General features: G+C 33.9%; 4 protein-coding genes across 5 annotated transcripts in view; 3 read left to right on the forward strand and 1 right to left on the reverse strand.

The window, feature by feature from the left end:
- Positions 1-4,114: 4,114 nt before the first annotated feature.
- LOC116005083 (xanthotoxin 5-hydroxylase CYP82C4-like) lies at positions 4,115-7,502 on the reverse strand. The gene is made up of 3 exons (XM_031245318.1): positions 7,103-7,502; positions 5,722-6,285; positions 4,115-4,877 (listed from the first exon to the last, which is right to left on the reverse strand). The coding sequence occupies exons 1-3, from the start codon at positions 7,445-7,447 to the stop codon at positions 4,251-4,253; spliced, it is 1,536 nt and encodes a 511-aa protein (XP_031101178.1). The 5' UTR covers positions 7,448-7,502; the 3' UTR covers positions 4,115-4,250.
- Positions 7,503-10,519: 3,017 nt separating this feature from the next.
- LOC116003795 (ER lumen protein-retaining receptor erd-2.2-like) lies at positions 10,520-13,013 on the forward strand. Its single transcript, XM_031243730.1, has 6 exons — positions 10,520-10,873; positions 11,508-11,707; positions 12,040-12,180; positions 12,270-12,350; positions 12,574-12,701; positions 12,806-13,013. Exons 1-6 carry the CDS (start codon positions 10,645-10,647, stop codon positions 12,849-12,851), a joined length of 825 nt encoding a protein of 274 aa, XP_031099590.1. The 5' UTR covers positions 10,520-10,644; the 3' UTR covers positions 12,852-13,013.
- A 988-nt stretch (positions 13,014-14,001) lies between these two features.
- Positions 14,002-16,283, forward strand: LOC116004988 (ER lumen protein-retaining receptor erd-2.2-like). The gene is made up of 6 exons (XM_031245195.1): positions 14,002-14,359; positions 14,775-14,974; positions 15,311-15,451; positions 15,542-15,622; positions 15,844-15,971; positions 16,072-16,283. Exons 1-6 carry the CDS (start codon positions 14,125-14,127, stop codon positions 16,115-16,117), a joined length of 831 nt encoding a protein of 276 aa, XP_031101055.1. The 5' UTR covers positions 14,002-14,124; the 3' UTR covers positions 16,118-16,283.
- Positions 16,284-16,692: 409 nt separating this feature from the next.
- The window catches only part of LOC116004943 (nuclear transport factor 2-like), a 4,512-nt gene continuing 2,851 nt past the window's right edge, over positions 16,693-18,353 (forward strand). For both annotated transcript variants that reach the window (XM_031245145.1, XM_031245146.1), the window contains exons 1-5: positions 16,693-16,922; positions 17,059-17,123; positions 17,238-17,375; positions 17,569-17,857; positions 17,972-18,198. In XM_031245145.1, the coding sequence (XP_031101005.1) occupies positions 17,076-17,123; positions 17,238-17,375; positions 17,569-17,857; positions 17,972-18,198 (702 nt within the window). In that variant the 5' untranslated portion in view covers positions 16,693-16,922; positions 17,059-17,075. The remainder of the gene's footprint in view (positions 16,923-17,058; positions 17,124-17,237; positions 17,376-17,568; positions 17,858-17,971; positions 18,199-18,353) is intronic.

Here is an 18,353-nt window from a genome sequence, read left to right on the forward strand (position 1 = left end):
TGACATAGTGTACGTTCATCTACTTTAGTGCCAAACTATATAAATAATTTATCGCCACTCCAAGAACAATGCAGCTAACTACTTAATCAAATCATTCAATTCAATATAATATATTTCATATTTTTTTTAATCCAAATAAAACATAATAGTCGGTATTAATGTATCAATGATATATAATTTTTTTAAGAAAAAATAATAAACCAAAATTTAAAAGATTACAGTTTTTTTTTTTGTTACAATATAATGAAAAAACCTTTATATGAGGCAAACACTTTATGTTCAAGTGAGTTTATTGATAAATTTTGATTGCCAATGTAAGACTTCTACATTTGTTTAATTAATTGTCTAAAAAATGGTCTCGCGAGATTTTATAATCTATTATTCAACTTTCAAGTTGATTTTTAAAACCGATTGTAGCATACTGTTGAGAGTTTAATTTTTGTTCAAATGTTGAGAACCACATCACTTTTAGTCTTTTACCCTCCTAAGGTATGCCAACGTCCATGGTGGACGTGTTTGTTTATTTTAATGATGAATGACTAAAGCTTGTGTAGAGTGAGATCTATTAATTCATAATAACCAATAAACCGGTAACTTTATCCCATTTCTTCAATAAGAAATTCAAATATAGAGATTTCAACAAATTCGTTGGGATGTGATTAGCATGGCATAGTAAACTGTCTCAAAAACTGCCAAAGCAAAGTACAACCTGATCATACACAATGTCAACACAAGCAAAATATACTACAAAGAATTCAACATTGTGTGGAAACACAATCTTGAAGTGCTAAGCTAAGAATATTCTAAAAACGCACCACACAACATAATATATCAAATCATTCAATATAATATATTTCACATTTTTTAAATCCAAATAAAGCATAATACTCCGTATTAATGTATCAATAATATACAAAATTAAAAAAAAAACAAAACAAAACAATAAACCAATCAAAAAACAGTAGTGATTAGCGCCAAATAATAAATCATAATAATAAGAATTAGTAAAACAACCGTGGTTAGCCGTGAAACAAAAAATAAATTAAGCAAATATAAATAAACAACATAAACAAATTTAAATAAACAAATATAAACAATATGAACAAAAAACTTCCAATATACCTCCACATCTTCGAGCACAAATTCTAAGGTTGCTACTCGATTGTTTTTTATTTCGTAAAGACGAATCAGTTGTACTTTTATTGCTCACACAGTACTGTAGGCATTTATCTTATTTAGTAAAACAAAAATAAGGACCATTATATGTAGTTTTTTTTTGTGTAATGAGGCTAAAGTGGTAAGATGGAATGGAAAATGTGAAATTTGTTACATGATTTATATAGTGGTACTGGAATAGTTTATTTGGAAAACTTTAAAAATATGCTAATTGATTAGAAGACATATGTATCAGAATAATTTGCAAGCAATTTGTCTTTTTTAATGTAATTTGCCTTTATATTAGCATTCAATTTGTCTTATTTTGTATGCAATTCACCTTTTTCAATTAGATCAATAGTTTTATTTCCCTTTTTTGTATGCAATAGATTTAGGATAAAGATTGAAATTATAGATAGACACAAGATTGAAAGAGAGACAATCAGCAAAGAGGACTATATATGCATATATATTCAGCATCAGACGATTTGGATTTGTTTATAAACTTCATTAACTTCCTTCATATGCATGTAACGTATGTCGTCTTATGATTTGCAGATTTTTGTTAACAAAACTACAATATGTATTTTTTTTTATTATGTGGCTAAAATAGTGAGATAAATCGGAAGATGTGGAATTGATAAGGTTATATAATTCTTTAAATGCATGATTTATATAGTAGTATTGAAATTGATTACATAAAAAGTATATTAGGAAAAATATAAAAATCAACCAAATAAAAGGTGAAAAATTGGTTTAATAAGTAATATATGTATAGTAATTTGTGTAATTATTGAATTAATTACCATATATAATATCTTTATATTAATTTGTCTAATTATTAATTTAATTAACAAAATAATTATTAGTCAATCATATTAAAATCTATTCAGTCAATTCCATAATTAGAAAAATAATAATTCCTTAATTACATTTAATTTATACAATTAATTTCTTAATTCCTTAATTAGAATAATAATAACAATAATAATTGCAATTAAAATTAATTAATTAATTGTGTGGATTTTTTTTTTAAACTTCTTTGCCATACAAGATTCGTTTGTATTAAAATCTATTCAATTAATTCCTTAATTAGCAACAATTCCTTAATTATATTTAAATCTATTCAATTAATTTCTTAATTTTAGAAAATAGTAATATCTATATAGTAATATGTATCATTATTAGTTTAATTAGAATAATAATTATAATTATTTGTGTACTAATATGAAGTCTGAACCATAATTAGCTTTATTACAATTAATTTGTTAATTTCTTAATTATAATTGTAATTAGATTAATTCCTATATATATATATATATATATATATATATATATATATGTATATAGTAATATGTATAACTATTAACTTATTTAGAATAATAATCATTATTATAATTACAGTTAATTACAATTAATTTATTAATTGTATGATTTTTTTTTAAAATTTATTTGCCAGGATTCAATCATTTTAAAATATATTCAATTAATTCTTTAATAAGCAAAATAATCATTTCTTAATTATATTTAAATCTATTCAATTAATTCGTTAAATTAGGAAAATAGTAATATAGGTATAGTAATATGTTCTAATAAATATAATTGTTAGTGTAGTAATCTTAAGTCTGACAATTATGTTGTGATTCATCAAAACCGCTGAAATAGTTTTGTTTTCAATAACAATATTGTGTTGTTTTTCGTGCTGTTGAAGAATAGTTATGGATTTGTGCGATCAGTACGTGTTGAGAAGATGAAGATTACTTTGAAGTTTAAAGCCATTTGCAAATGTAAAAGATGAAGATTGCATTGGAAAAGATGAATATTACTTGGCTATGATTTGTGCGATCAGTGCTGAGATGATGAAGATTGCTTTGAAGTTCAATGTCATCTACAAATGGAGAAGATGAAGATTGCACGGGATAAAGATTGCTTTGAAGTTCAATGCCATCTACAAATGGAGAAGATGAAGATTGCACGGGAGAAGATGAATACTCTTAGAGGGATTTGTGCGATCAGTGCTGAAAAGATGAAGATTGTTTAGAAGTTCAAGGTCATCTGCAAATAGAGAAGATGAAGATTGATCTGGAGAAGAAAAATATTGCTTAGGAGGTGACTCATGAGAAATTAGAAACGAGGAATTAAGATCCTAAACATAGTTAGATAGATGTATTTATAGGTGCAAATACTTGTAAAATGACATTTTTGTCCAACGGTTAATATTACAAAAATAGCCCTAAGTTTTGGGGGGGAAACTTGGCTAGGCACTTCTATTATTATATATATATAGATATATAGATACCAACTTGGTTGAGATTGTTCTTGAATCATTTCAATTTAAGATTATTAATTAATTTTATTAGCTTATTATTGGTCATTTATGAATTTGGGGACTTTAATAGGAGAATAAAAACACTCATTATATATATGTGTGCGTGTGGAGCACCTCCCGTGCAAATTGTGTTATTTCATGTGAAAAATATGGTGAAATCTAAGTCATTCATTAGTGTTGATCTAATGGACCACATATACGTGCGATTTTTAATCTAAATTCTAATTACGGTGTTTTTTTGTCTTTTTCGAGAGTGAAGCAATTCATTGTTCTAATCATTGTTTACTTGCTTATGAAAGCGAGCTTTAGACTAGGTTACTTTTGTGCATCCCTGTTTGACTCCTAATCTCATAGATTGTTGAAGCATCTAAAAGATAATGCCTCTAATTTTCTAGTCATATCTTTTTATTTCGTGTTTATCTTTGATTAATATGTGGTTGTGCTATTTTATTTAGTTACTGTAACCTTGAAATTTGCTATAAATTTCTTAACTTATTGTTAATTTTCTTTATGCTAGTGACTAATTACCGCATGCCATAACTCTAACTTTCCTAAAGAGGACATTGTAAACTTATATACTCACTATCACTATTTTGCTACATAATATATAATTCAAGAAAAAAAAATCAATTTTTTCAACAATAACTTATTATTATAACAGAGTTTATTTCATACAAACCCTCAACAACTTTTGCTTCTTAGAAAAAAGGAAGAAGAAATTATTACATGTAATTAATTATTATAGCACACTAAGTAGTCCGGCCGTCTAAAACCCGTAGAACTCCGGTGTGAATCGGGGCGTAATCACAACTTGCAGCGGTTTGGCCTTGGGCATAGTGACACCCACGTCCTCCGACAAGTCCACCGCCTCGTTCGCCGGCGTCGCGAAATCAAAACCTTGGAGCAATCGAGCCACCGTGAGATGCGCCACTAAAGTCGCGTACGTAATTCCCGGGCAGGACCGTCTCCCGGAGCCGAACGGAACGTACTCAAAGTGCGCGCCGGAAGCATCTAGCTTCGCCTGAGTCGACAGGAATCTGTCCGGCATGAATTTCTCCGGCTCCGGCCAAAACCTCGGGTCCCGGTGAAGCTTCCACGCGTTCACGATCAACCTCGTACCCTTCGGAACGCGGTACCCGGCCACGTAGCAATCTTCGACGGCTTCGTGGGGGACCAGTAGCGGCGCCGGCGGGTATAGGCGCAGTGATTCCTTGATCACGGCTTTGAGGTACGGTAGATTGTCGATGTCGGATTCTTCCACCCATCGGTTTCTGCCGATCTTGGCATCTATCTCGTCCTGGGCGCGCTTTATTGTGTGCCCATGGTTTAACATCATCGAAAATAGCCATACCAGGTGAAGCGCTGTCGTGTCGGACCCATCCAAAATCATACTCTACAAGTAGGAGCAACAAAATCATATTCTTACACATTGTTACAAAAATTAGGCTTAGGCACCAAGTGGCACTTAGGTGCTATGCGCTGGCCGGCAACTTAGCTTATCACTATAATTGGTGATTTAGGCGGTTGGTCAATTAAGTCCGATCAGCAGCCTAGGCGCTAACCGCCTAACCCTCTTAAGTACCAATTACGCCGCCTATGCACTAACTAAATCGTTTAGTCGGTTGATTAGCTATTGTTTCATTCTTTTTCAAATGATTTATTTCACTCAAAACTACAATGTTTTGAAGGAAATAACTCTAAATTGTTAAAAGCTATTTTAGGTTAATATTTTATATTTTAGTATTAACTGTTAAAGTATTAAATAGTTTATAATTATTAAGTATTTTAAAATTAAAAAATTTCACACAAATTTTATATAAGAAAAAATAAAAATAAAATGGGTATCCTAAAGCCCGAGGAGCCCCATCATTACAGTTGTGTGAACTATACTATAAAATTATGTACATTCAGTATATAAATAATGTACTTTTAATATATTAAAAATGTACATTGTATTTAGAAAAAAGTACATTATTTGAATATTAAAAATACATTATTTTTTATAATGTACATTCAGTACATAAATAATGTACTTTCTATATGTTAAAAATGTATTTTTTGTTATGATTCACATAGCACTATGTGAACCATTGTGCCCACAATAATTTGCCACCCATAGCAATTCTTAGGAGATTTTTTTTTTAAAGGCCAAAATTAATTAATAGATTAAAAATTTGGTATTTTTTACTCATAAGAGTGTCGGTGTTTGAGCAATACCAAGTGGATAAGAATATTACCAAAACTGTCGCCTTAATAATTGTTTCCCGGGAATAGCCATGACCGCTGGTGAACTCGTCGTCGATGGCGGAGAGCATGACGTCGATGAAATCCCGATCGTCGGCGGGCCCACTCCGGCTCTTCCGCCTCTGCACATGCTCGTCAATCCACCCTTGGAGAATGTCGTCAACTTCCCTGTGCAGCCGTTTCATGGCATTAATGTGGCCGTCAAAATCCACCCATTTGAACAGCGGAAACGGCACGGCGTCCCACAGGGCCGTTTTCCCCACAAGCACAAAGAATTTCTTTAGCGTGTTTATAATGTGCTGCGCCTCCTCGTGTTCCGCTCCGTCGTCGTCGGCCTTGTACCGGAATCTTTTCCCGGCGATCGTTTTCAGTATGAGATTTAAGGTTAACTGTCCGATCCACTGGTCCATATCCACGACCGGCGGAGAGTTCCCGTCGCCGGAGACGACCGAGGAGTAGAGCTCCTTTATGCTGCTCTCCATTTCGGCGATACGATACTGCTTCAACTTCTCGAGTCTCCGGTTAGACAGCAATTCCACCACCACCAGCTTTCGTATCTGTTGAATGGGTATTTTATAAATTAGGAAAATTGCATTTTTCAATCCTAAAGTTATAAAGTAATTTTAGAATTCGTTCATATCTTTGTTTATCATGTTTATTTTTTTGTCACTAAACTATAATTGATGTTACAAATTTTATCGTTTTAATAATAAGTCGTGCTCACTTTCCATTCTTAAGTTATATTAACATTCTGAAATTTTTGTTACTAATGTTTTGTTAGTAAATGAACGAAATTTACAACATCAATTATGAAATATAATTTAGTGATGAAATGTAAGCACAATCAATATTATGGACGAATTGTACAATTGCCATATAACTTAGAGACAAAGGTCGTGTTAACTGATAGCTATTAATTGAGTTAGATAGTATGACTACTTGATAACATTTGCTGATTGTAGAGATGTGTTTGGTAATTAGTTGTTTTGTATAATTTATTTGCTCAAAAAACTAATTGAAAAAGTTATTTTGAACAACTTTTTGAATTTTAGCAGTTTAGAGTTGTAAAAAGCTGATTGATCAAATACTTATATTGATTTTTTAACCAAGTTAAATCGCTAATAATTATCAAATAAATCAAAATTGACTAATAGACTAACTATTTTACCAAATCAAAAATATAATTTTTCCTATAAATAACAAGCACAAATAAAAGACAGGGTAAATCAAAATTTGCTATTTTTGTATCAAATTTAACTTTTTTATTAGAATGCAAATTCAATTTGATCCAATCTTATACGGAAGTAGAGCCATTCAAAATTACGTATAGAAATATCAATTTAATGGTAAAAATAAATAATTTTCAAACAGTACCTTCCGCCAGTATGGACCATACGACGAGAAACTAAACCTGGCATTGTTGTATCCGAGGTATTTTCCGGCGAGCGCGTCGGGACGAGCGGCGAAGACCTTGTCATTTCCGGTGAAGCAATCTCTGACGGCTTCCCAGCTGCTGACCACCATATAACGGGGAATCCCTAGCCGGATGGAGAATACAGGGCCGTATTTGTCGGCCCAGCCGGCCAGAATCCTAGCCAGGGGGATGGTTTGGCCGTCGAGGATGGGAAGGTGGCCGAGGATCGGCCACGCTCCGGCGACTTCCGGCGGTAAATTTTTGTTCTTAAGCTTTGTATGTGCTACATATTTCAAAGATGACATTAAAGCTATTAGTAAAAAACAGCCTCCAAATGCGTGCAGGCTAAAAATAGCAACAAAAGCCATTATAATTGATATGCGTTTGAAAAGTTATTGACGAATTATATAGCAGAAAGTGGGGAAGATCACGTGTAACGACACCGTCTCTTATCAATTTGTACTCTTCCCCATGGAGCCTATCAAAACATTATAATATAATTGTCCCGAGAATTGTGTTCAGTTGACTTATCATGATTTACATTCTCCTATATGCTCTTAGGTCGGGACGCGAGAGACCCAACCTTAAGATTGAGAATTCAACCCTTTTTTTAGGAGAAAACATTAAAATATAATTATTCAGAAAATGGTGGTTAGGTGAGTAAAATATGATATTTATATGAATATTACGGGTTTAATTTTTGTCAACATTTCTTATTTAGTTTGTCATTTATTAGATAAAAGCGAAGTTTACATAATGTACACCCACAAATAATAGTTGTGAATTTCCTTTTTCATCTAGAACATTAACATATTATTTTACATAGTTAAAGTTTCCCTGCAATAATGTATGTATCATCGTGGCTCACGTTTGCAAGAATAATGCACCACTTTATTTTTTATATCATTATATATATATGGGAGTAATATATTGGGACATTATTTGTGAATTGATAATCTTGTCTTTATTTGATTCCATTTGTTACATAATTATATTAAAAATATACTGTATGTATTTGATGTTTAGAGGCCCACATTGAAGTAGTCTTGAGGAAAACTTGAAAGAGCTAAAACACTGGATGTGTATCAATAAATAAAATTATTAATAACTTTTTAAAGATTGGGCAGTCAGTTGAAATGTTGAATCGTGTCTAATGTCATTCTATAATTTTTCAAATTGTGTAGTTGTGATTGTCAATCCGGTCTTAATTTAAGTCCCATATAAAATTGACAACACAAAAAATAAAATAAAATAAAATAATATTGTGATATTGTGATAGTTTTTTAAATAGAGAAAATAATTATATGCCAAGGACCTTGTAGCCCAGTGGCATCAAACCCTTCTCTTTATATGGGAGGTGGTGGGTTCGAGCCTTAGTGCAAGTATCAATATACTGCATATTGTAATAAGTATTCAAACAAGAGTAAATAATTGTAAATTTAATGATGTGACATTTTGAAAGTGGAACAAGATTACCAGGGTGAAAATAGCCTAATGTAATTTTAATGGGATTCATCATAAAAACTATGTCCACATTACTTTTGTTTGTGCATTGTATTTCATGGCGACCCGGAAGTGCCAACAGGAAAATACTAACTCTTTATTTAGTAACATAATTAGCTTAGCAGTCAATTTTGATCACTATTAGTTGTTTTAGTTGGTTAATAGCTTATTGCTCTAAAATGTTAAAATTCAAAAAACTGCTCAAAATAACTTTTATTTTTTTATCAATTTTTTAAGAAAGTCATTTTGCATGTAATAAGCTATCAGCTAATTTACCAAACATTTTTCTACAATCCGTTAATGCTATCAACTAGTCAAACTCATTAACACAATCAGCTAACAACTATTTATTAAATGCCCCCAATATCTTATGACCAAGTTGTTTTTAGTATTTTATTTTTTGGTGGTAAGGGGAGGGGGTTGGACCCCAAAACCAGACTAGTTTCCGATTCATTGTTTTTAGTATTCTAATTATTAAAAAGAAAATTCGGTTGAATTCGTTGCAATTAATTTTTTAGTATAATTGACTTATTAGGTGTAATTTGCGAGTGATTACATATTATAGAATTTACCAAATGAATATCTTTATATAGTAATTACGGATTTTCCTTCCACCAACAAAATATGTATTTGTATTTCATTAATTATTATTATATTTAAAATTATCGCTTGTTAAATATAAAATTTTGTAGAAAAAAATGGTCAAATAGACACTTCAAAGTTTTCATGAAAGTGCAATTAACCCCTTTACTTTTTAAAAAGTTGTAATTAAGTACTTTAACTTATTGAAATGGGTCAAATAAGCTCAATTTATCAACAACCAATAGGTTATCGTCGGACCGCCATTGATCGTCATCGTCATCGGTTGCCATTGACTATCGTTATTGATAACAAAATGAACACTAATTCTTTTAGGTCGTGGAATATAATCCACATTGATAGATGGGGACGATGAGCTTGTGCTCATCCTTGGCACCAACTAAAGTCCTTGTCCTCAGTCATGCACTTGTCCTTGGTACACATGATGTTTTAGGACGTACTTTGCTAATCTTTGAAAATAATGATATAGGTTTTTTTTTATCATGTTTCTAAAAGAGTTTTGCCATATATGAACAAAATAAAACGGTAATCAATTAGTAGATTTTTAATAATTTAGTTTCCTTATTTAGACTAACACATTAAATTTTTCAATATTGTATAAAATCCCTAAAAGAAATTGCACAAGATTTGCAATTCAAAGTCAAGAGAAAGAATTAATACTTTGCAATTGACTTAATTAGTCCTTTATTTCTCAATTTCATACACTTGTTATTTTCTATTCATATTGGTCGGAGGTTGACATTTCAATCATAAAACTAACGCATATAATCCTAATCTTAATTCATAAATAACTATATTGTCACTGGAATACAATTTATATGATCAATCAATTCAAAATAAATTCATAATATCTATTTTGTTCACAGTGTAAAGAGTAAGGCTTTAATCTTATACAAAACAAAAATCAAAATTACAAATTTAAAATATATATTGCAATTTAGTAATTTACCTCATATTTAGGATAGGAACGGATTACTATAATTTAGGCCAAAATTTATGTAATATACTGGCAATTTAGGACTGCGTTGAATACAAAAAAGCTGCATCAAACAACGCATTAATGTCGTACCAAAAGTCAAGAAACTGTTATAAAATGTAGTATTTATGGGCGAAAATAAATACTATAGATATATTTACAAACGTGTCAAATTATTATTGGATTTTCCACGTAGCCGGTGGGCCCCCACTCCCAACTGCATGAAATCTAATTTCGCCTCGTGTCAGCCCAATTTGCCCAAACACGCCCTCTCAATCTCCGCACTTACCCCTTTCCGCCAAAACCAGAAAATCCAAACTCCTTAAAATTACGTTTGCCAAACGCATTCTCTCTCTCACTCTGCAAATTCATCTTCTCTCTCTATATATAGATATATTATAGCATAGGGGGTGGGTGGTGAAGATGGGACACAAGAGGGGATCATCGCCGGTGAACACGTTGTTTGCATGGGTGAGGAGGCAGTCGATGAAGGTGAAGGCCGTCATGGCGGCGGCGGCGGCGCTGGCTGTGCTGGCGGTTCTTAAGCACTCCATCAAGGATCACAACCACTTCTTCGTCGCTTCGGAAGCTATCCACTTCGCCGGCATTTTGGTCTTGATTTATAAACTCATCCGCAAGAAGAGTTGCTCTGGTATCGCAGACTTTTTGCTCATAATCGTGCTCTCTGAATTTGGCTGTCATCTTAAATTCGTTTTTGCCTCCTTCGATTTCGCCGAATTTGTTTTCAATTTTATGTGTTTGTTATGAATTGTTGATATATTTAAGCAATTCCAGAATTTTGAAGTTCAAGCAGAACAATTTTGATTTCCCTTTCGCAATTCCATGATATGTTTTCTGCCGGATTTTCTTCTGTTACCAATACTATTCTGTGTTCTAATTCCGCTGATAAAGTGAATTTCACAAGCATTGATATGAAAAGGGGAAAAAAGATTATATTACTCCGTATATCTGTTGACTATAGTCTATATGTAGAAAAATTGTAGAAGGTCTTTACTTGTCTGTACTTGCTTTAAAAGGGGTATCCTTGTCCAAATTCTTGCCCACAAAAAGCGAAATCCCTTTGCCCTCTTGTCCCACACCACGCCCGTGTCCTGACACGATTGTGGAGTGTTAAATCAAGTGACTCAGTGGTCCATTAGGTTGGAGAACCAGTGACCTGTGCCCACAAGATATGAATACTTATATGGTTGAATAGTTTGTATCTCTTGGGCTCTTATTCTCAACCTTATATTGGTTAATCTTTCTTCTATATATATTGTTTCCAGGTCTCTCACTCAGGACTCAGGAGATCACAGCTTTGTTTTTAGCTATAAGATTATGCTGCAGCTTTTGTATGGAAGCTGACATACACACCGCGCTAGATTTTGTCACGCTTTTGTCAACTCTGTGGGTTATGTATATGATAAGATTTAAGCTGAAGTTTACATACATGGCTGAGTTGGATAGCATGCCCATATATTATATTGTAAGTAAATTTATTTCTTTATTTATCCCACCTTCTCATTGTTTTGATTTCATGTTGAAATGTTACATTATGCTTGGTATGTTTGAACTGCAACACATTTGAATTGAGCTGAAGATTATAAAGGAATGGAGAATGGAATTGATCTTATTTAATTAAAGTTAGTTCAAACCCGAGAATTACTTTGTTTCCTGGATACATTGAAATCACCATTTCTTCAGTGTAGAAAGTAAAAAATTAAAATTTAGATGCATTATGTTATTAGCTACTTGAGCCCTGTGAAGAAGAACTATGTGAGTATTGTGTTTCACTGTTTCATGTGTTGCTTATGACAGATTGTCCCTGCTGCAATCCTAGCTTTGTTTGTCCATCCATACACAGATCATATACTGCCCCTGCCAATATTCTGGGCGTTTTGTGTATTCTTGGAATCTGTCTCAGTGCTGCCTCAGCTTCGCATGATGCAGAAGGCAAAGGTCTATACCTATTTCGTCACACTTTACTTTTTAGGAATAATCTTCCCCAGCGGAATGTATTTAACTGTGTCTACGTTCTTGTTTCTCAGATGATTGAACCATTTACAGCCCATTATGTATTTGCATTGGGCATTGCAAGATTTCTTGGGTGTGCTCACTGGTTCATTCGGGTAAGCTCCAATCTTCTGAGCTATACTGTGTGGTGTCCTCAACATATATAAGCCCGTTGAGTTATTCCTATGACTTGTCATCAATACCCGAAAGCATCATTTTTTGCTCAAACGATTTTGAAAATGATAATGAAATTAAAAGATCTAATTTAAGTGATTTCCCGAACACACCCTAGTGCTGCATCCCTTGATGTTGTGTCAATCTCCCACCATTTCTATACAGGTGTATGAAACTCGGGGTGCATATCTGTATTTGGCTGGAAGAGGATATTTCTGGATACCAACAGTGTTTTTATCAGAAATGGTTCAGACATTCATTTTGGCAGACTTCTGTTATTACTATGTCAAAAGGTGAGCTAACTGATGCATTTTCATTCTCTTTAGCTTTGAAGTCATCTACAGGTGTGTGCCTTACAAGTTCTCACATATATTCTTGTTTATCTTTGTGAATGCAGTGCTGTGAACGGTCAACTTCTCATCACCCTTCAGTCACCAGTCTAAAACTGTAATTTCTTCATGTTAGCAACTGTAACATTTGCTGGGGGGATTTTAAGTTATACATGTAGTAGGTGTGCTAGTATCATACAAACAATTGTTTGTAAACACCAAATTATACTAGTGCCTTCTTTTGATGGAATTGGTCCCCATTTTTATGAATTGATATAATGTGTGTTTTTTTTTTTTTTTATATGTTAATTTTTTGGCTTATGAAGAAAATTTGCACTCACTACTTGAGGCATGAGGGTATACATATATTGCCCATAATTGGTTGCCCCATTGGTATTTTAATTTGTGATGGGGACAGGGATTATTAGAATCAATTAAAAGTTTATATCAATTTATTATACATTTTTTTGTCAAGCCACAAGGTGTCTTGAGTAGACACGAACTATAGGAGGCATTTTAAAGCTCGTACAAGAGGGGGTTCGAACTCTTGACCCTTTTTAAGATATAAGAGTGCACGGCCACTCATGCCAATCAAATTGGTTATATTAATTTATAAATACGGGGACAAAAGTGCAACAAATTGGTTATATCAATTTATAAATGTTCCCTGACCTCTGTTAAGGGACAAAAGTGTACGATTACTCACACCAATCAAGCTGGTTATATCAATTAGTTTAACAATAGATCATAAGAAAATGTTTGAGATACTATTGGTAGGTGCTGAAAAAAAATATGTTTGGTTACCAACTCAAAATTATTTTAGTGATAAGGTTACTTAAAATTGTTGTTAGATGCTGAAAAATAAGGTAGCATAAAAATTAGACTGACAATTGTACATTAGTTCATCAGTTTATCATAAATTGGTGGACCATTCCATATATTCCATTATGTCATCTTTCGATATTAATTGGATGAGTTGACATCCTAAGATAGATAACAAAATGTTAGATAAGATTTAATACAAAACATTGTATCTCCAAATAATCAGCAAATCAAACATTATTATTGTCGTGTCAGAATGTTATTCTTTTTTTACAAAATATTCTATACATTGAATTTATCGGCAGAAGTAAATAATATAATGAATATGCAAACGTGTCAAACTGTTATTGGTTTCCCCACGTAGCTAGTTGTCCCTCTACCCAACTGCATGAGCTCTAATGACTAATATGGCGTCGTACGTGTCACCCCAAACGGCTCTCTCAATCTCCGCCAAAACTAAAAAAGGCAAAACTCCTAAAAACCAGCCTACCAAATACACTCCTGTCTCTCTTTCACTCTCTCTCTCTATATATATAATAACAGAGGCGGTACGTGGGCGGTGAAAATGGGTCACAAGGGAAGTTCTTCGGCCGCGAGCGCGAGCAAGTTGTTTGCATGGGTGAGGAGGCAGTCGATGAAGGTGAAAGTTTTCCTGGCGGTTTCGGCGGCGGTGGCTACACTGGTGGCGCTCAAACACTCCGTCAAGGACCACAACCACTTCTTCGTCGCCGCAGAAGCCATCCATTTCACCGGCATTTTGGTCTTGATTTACAAGCTCATCCGCAAGAAAACTTGCTCCGGTAACGTAACTCTCTTTAATTTTCACTTGATTTTACCGGATTAATCCGTATTTTAAAATTTTTTTTATATATACTTCTGATTCTTGTTTTCGATTCTGAAATTTTGAATTGAAGTTGAACCAGAAGAGTTATTTGAACTAAATCCACATTTTCATAACTGTCTGATGCTATATATCTGTTCTTCAATCTTATGTTACCAATAGTATTATATATGTATTCCAATCAATTTCGTTAATAAAGTAATTTCACTAGCATTATATTGATTTTAAGAACTATATATGATTTTGTATAGGTTGATTATAGATAGGCAGAAGAATTGTATGAGATTTTCCAGCAGTTATTGTGATCATAGATGATGAAGAATAGTTCTTATTTTCAACTATTGTTTAGTTTAATTTTCTCCAATTGTGTACAGGACTCTCACTCAGGACTCAGGAGATCACAGCTTTGTATTTAGCTATAAGGTTGTATTGCAGCTTTATTATGGAAGCGGACATACACACAGTGCTAGATTTTGTCACTCTTGTGTCTACTCTGTGGGTTATGTACATGATAAGATTTAAGCTGAAGTTTACCTACATGGCTGGGATGGACAGCACACCCATATATTATATAGTAAGCAAATTTACTTTTCCTCCCTTCTCATTATTTTGATTGATTCATTTTTGGTGATGAGGGAAACTCATCAGACTAGGTTGACTATAGTTGACCGGCTCAAATTTTGAAAGTATGTTACATTGTGTTTGGTATGCTAGAATTACATGTATGAATCGAAATGAACCTTGGAAAGGGATGGAAAAGGGAATCGACTAGCTTTGAGTGTAGGAAAGAAAACAAAAGCATGTGGAATTTGTTCAAGCTATTAAAAGCATTGTGTTATTTGGTAGATAAGTGTTGGCCCTGTGAAGAAGAGCTATGTGAATATGGTGTTTCATGTATTCCTTTTGACAGATTGTCCCTGCTGCAATTCTGGCTGTGTTTGTCCACCCACACACATCTCATTTACAAATCCACCGTATGCTGTGGGCATTTTGTGTGTACTTGGAATCTGTGGCAGTGCTGCCTCAGCTTCGCATGATGCAGAAGGCAAAGGTCTATATATACCCATTTCATCAAGTATTTGTTTAGGAACATTTTTTCGTAGAGCGGAAAACATCTAATTGTCTGTGTTCTTTTGCTCAGATGATTGAACCATTCACAGCCCATTATGTGTTTGCATTGGGCATTGCAAGGTTCCTCGAATTAGCTCATTGGATCATTCAGGTTAGTTCGTTTCTTTGGCTGATTTTAATCTCAAATCATTTGAGATGTGCAGCACCCTCAACATATTCTACTCTCATACATTACATTGCCAGAAAGTATCAAATTTTGCCCAAACAATTTAGAGAAAGAGAATCGAACCGAAAGATATAATTTGAGTCATTTTCCAAGCATACCACAGTGCACCCTTAGGAACTGTTTTAATTCCCACCATTACTATGCAGGTATATGAGTCTGGTGGCAAATATTTGTATTTGGCTGGAAGGGGATATCTGTGGATACCAGCTGTTTTTGTATCCGAAATGGTTCAGTCCTTCATTTTAGCAGACTTTTGCTATTACTATGTTAAGAGGTGAGCTAACTACTGCATTTTCAATGGCTTCTTGAAGTCATCTATAGATTTTTACCTTTACTAGTTCACATATGTTCTTCTTTATCTTTTGTGATTGCAGTGCCATGCGTGGTCAACTTCTTGTCACCCTCCGATCACCGGTCTAAATTTGTAATTTCTTGGTGTTTGTAACTGTAATATTTGCTAGGTTTTTAAGTTGTACATGTGAGTGCACGCATCAAGACGATCATGACTTTTTTTTTTTTTTTCCTTTTCTCTCTCTCGTTCTTCTTTGACTTACATAATAAACAAATACCCCTCAACGGTCGAAAATGCTCTAAATCAAGTGAAAGTAACCTATAAATATGAGTGCTTGGTAAAATTCATTCAATTATTATTTACAGATTTATAATTAATCAATTTTTGTCTAAATTTAAACTACTCAGTAATTTTATGTCTTCAAAACTACATTTATTTAGTTTTTCTTATTTTGTGTTTCCATTTATGGTGGTTTACTTTCTCCTTCCTAATATAGAAAGCACCATTATTAATGATTATAAGTACAAATTGAAATTGAATCTTTCAATTATAGTTTAACACAATATTAATATGATCTTACATTTAATTAAAAAAATATATATCAATATGATATTGTACGGACGGACCGACCCTAACCGTGGTAAGGCAGGTAAGCCATAGATGTTAATGACGGTTATATAGGGAGTATATAAAAATGATTCTCTACTAAACGCCTCCGACTCGTACTCCAAAGATCTCTCTGCACCTTCTTGTTCTACACTGCATCAAGATTCAAAACCCTAGGCGCCCACCGTCCACACGCCAGTCTCCATTTCCACCTCTCTCGAGCTGCGAGTACAGATTAGAGAGAGAGAGAGGGAGGTAGTTGAAGAGAGGAGATAGAAAGTAGCTAGACCTCTCTCTCTCTCTCGCGCTGGTCGGATTTGATTCCAGGTACGCACAGATGACTCCGATTTACTTTGCATTTTCGCGCAATCGTGTATGTGTTCATATTCTGCGGTTTAGAGTACGTTATTTCTGCTAGATCCTGAGGATAGGGAATTAAGCTCATCTCGTTCTATACGACTAGGTTTTTGGTAATCGGCAATGGCGGCAGCAGATGTGGCGGCGCAACAACCTGTTTCTGCTCAAGTTGTACGTTCGTGTTCTTACAATGTGTGTGTGTGTGTAGAGAGAGAGAGAGAGAGAGAAAATTTCTATCTCATTTATGCTTGATATCGAATGTTTTCATGCTTCTGTGAACAACAGGTGGGCAATGCGTTTGTGCAGCAGTATTATCATATACTGCACCACTCTCCTGAGCTTGTTTACAGGTTTTATCAGGATATAAGCAAGCTTGGTCGACCTGAGGAAGATGGATCTATGAGTATCACTACCACAATGCAAGTAAGTCTTCTCTATATTTGATCCATGCTAAATCTTGTTTTCTTCTTGTTTTGTTTTGTTATTATTATTATTTTTTGGGTAACACAGAGTCAGAGCTACATCTGTTTAAGTTTGTAATCCTATTGTCTCCTGTGGTTAGTTATCTTGCTGAAATTACTGAATATTTTTGTGGTTGTATATGAAAATTTTGCAGGCAATCAATGACAAGATAGTATCTCTCAAGTATTCAGACTTCAGTGCAGAAATTAAGTCTGTTGATTCCCAGGAGTCCTTCAATGGAGGTGTATCTGTCCTTGTTACTGGATATCTGACTGGAAAGGACAACATGGTCCGGAATTTCTCGCAGTCTTTCTTCCTTGCACCACAAGACCGAGGGTACTTCGTTTTGAATGACATGCTTCGCTATGTGGAATTTGCCAACCAGGATGATAAAATTCATGCTCCAGTGGCTGATACTGTTGTTCCTGTTACTGTAGAGAAAGGTAATTGAAATAATTAGTTAATTCTTATCTTTATCGTTATATATATGTGTGTGTAGTTTTTATGCCTCATATTGTGATTGAGTATAGCTATCACTTCCCACATTTTGCTTACAGATCCTCCTTCAGTGCAAGAGAATCTCATTTTGGAGGAAAGCACACCATCAGTAGAGGAACTCAATGGGGAAGAAGTGATCAACCCACCTGAGAATGGAGGTGTCCCAATTGTTGAAGAGGAAGAGCCCGTGGCTGAGGTGGTTAATGAACCTCAAGAGGTTTCACAAATGGTAGTTGAGTCCAACACCAAAATTGAAGAAGTGCCTAAGAAATCTTATGCTAAAATTGTAAGTGACCATTGGCAAGCTTCATATATCTATTCTCATCTCTTTTGGGATTTTGGCGGTATTCCTGTAGAGCTTAGTTGATTATCATGGAAAGGTTTTATGTTAAGCTTAAGGTTGCACTGATGTGGAATGCTGGGGGGGGGGGGGGGGATTTT

Source organism: Ipomoea triloba, chromosome 14 (genome assembly GCF_003576645.1).
Source record: "Ipomoea triloba cultivar NCNSP0323 chromosome 14, ASM357664v1".
Lineage (NCBI taxonomy): Eukaryota > Viridiplantae > Streptophyta > Magnoliopsida > Solanales > Convolvulaceae > Ipomoea > Ipomoea triloba.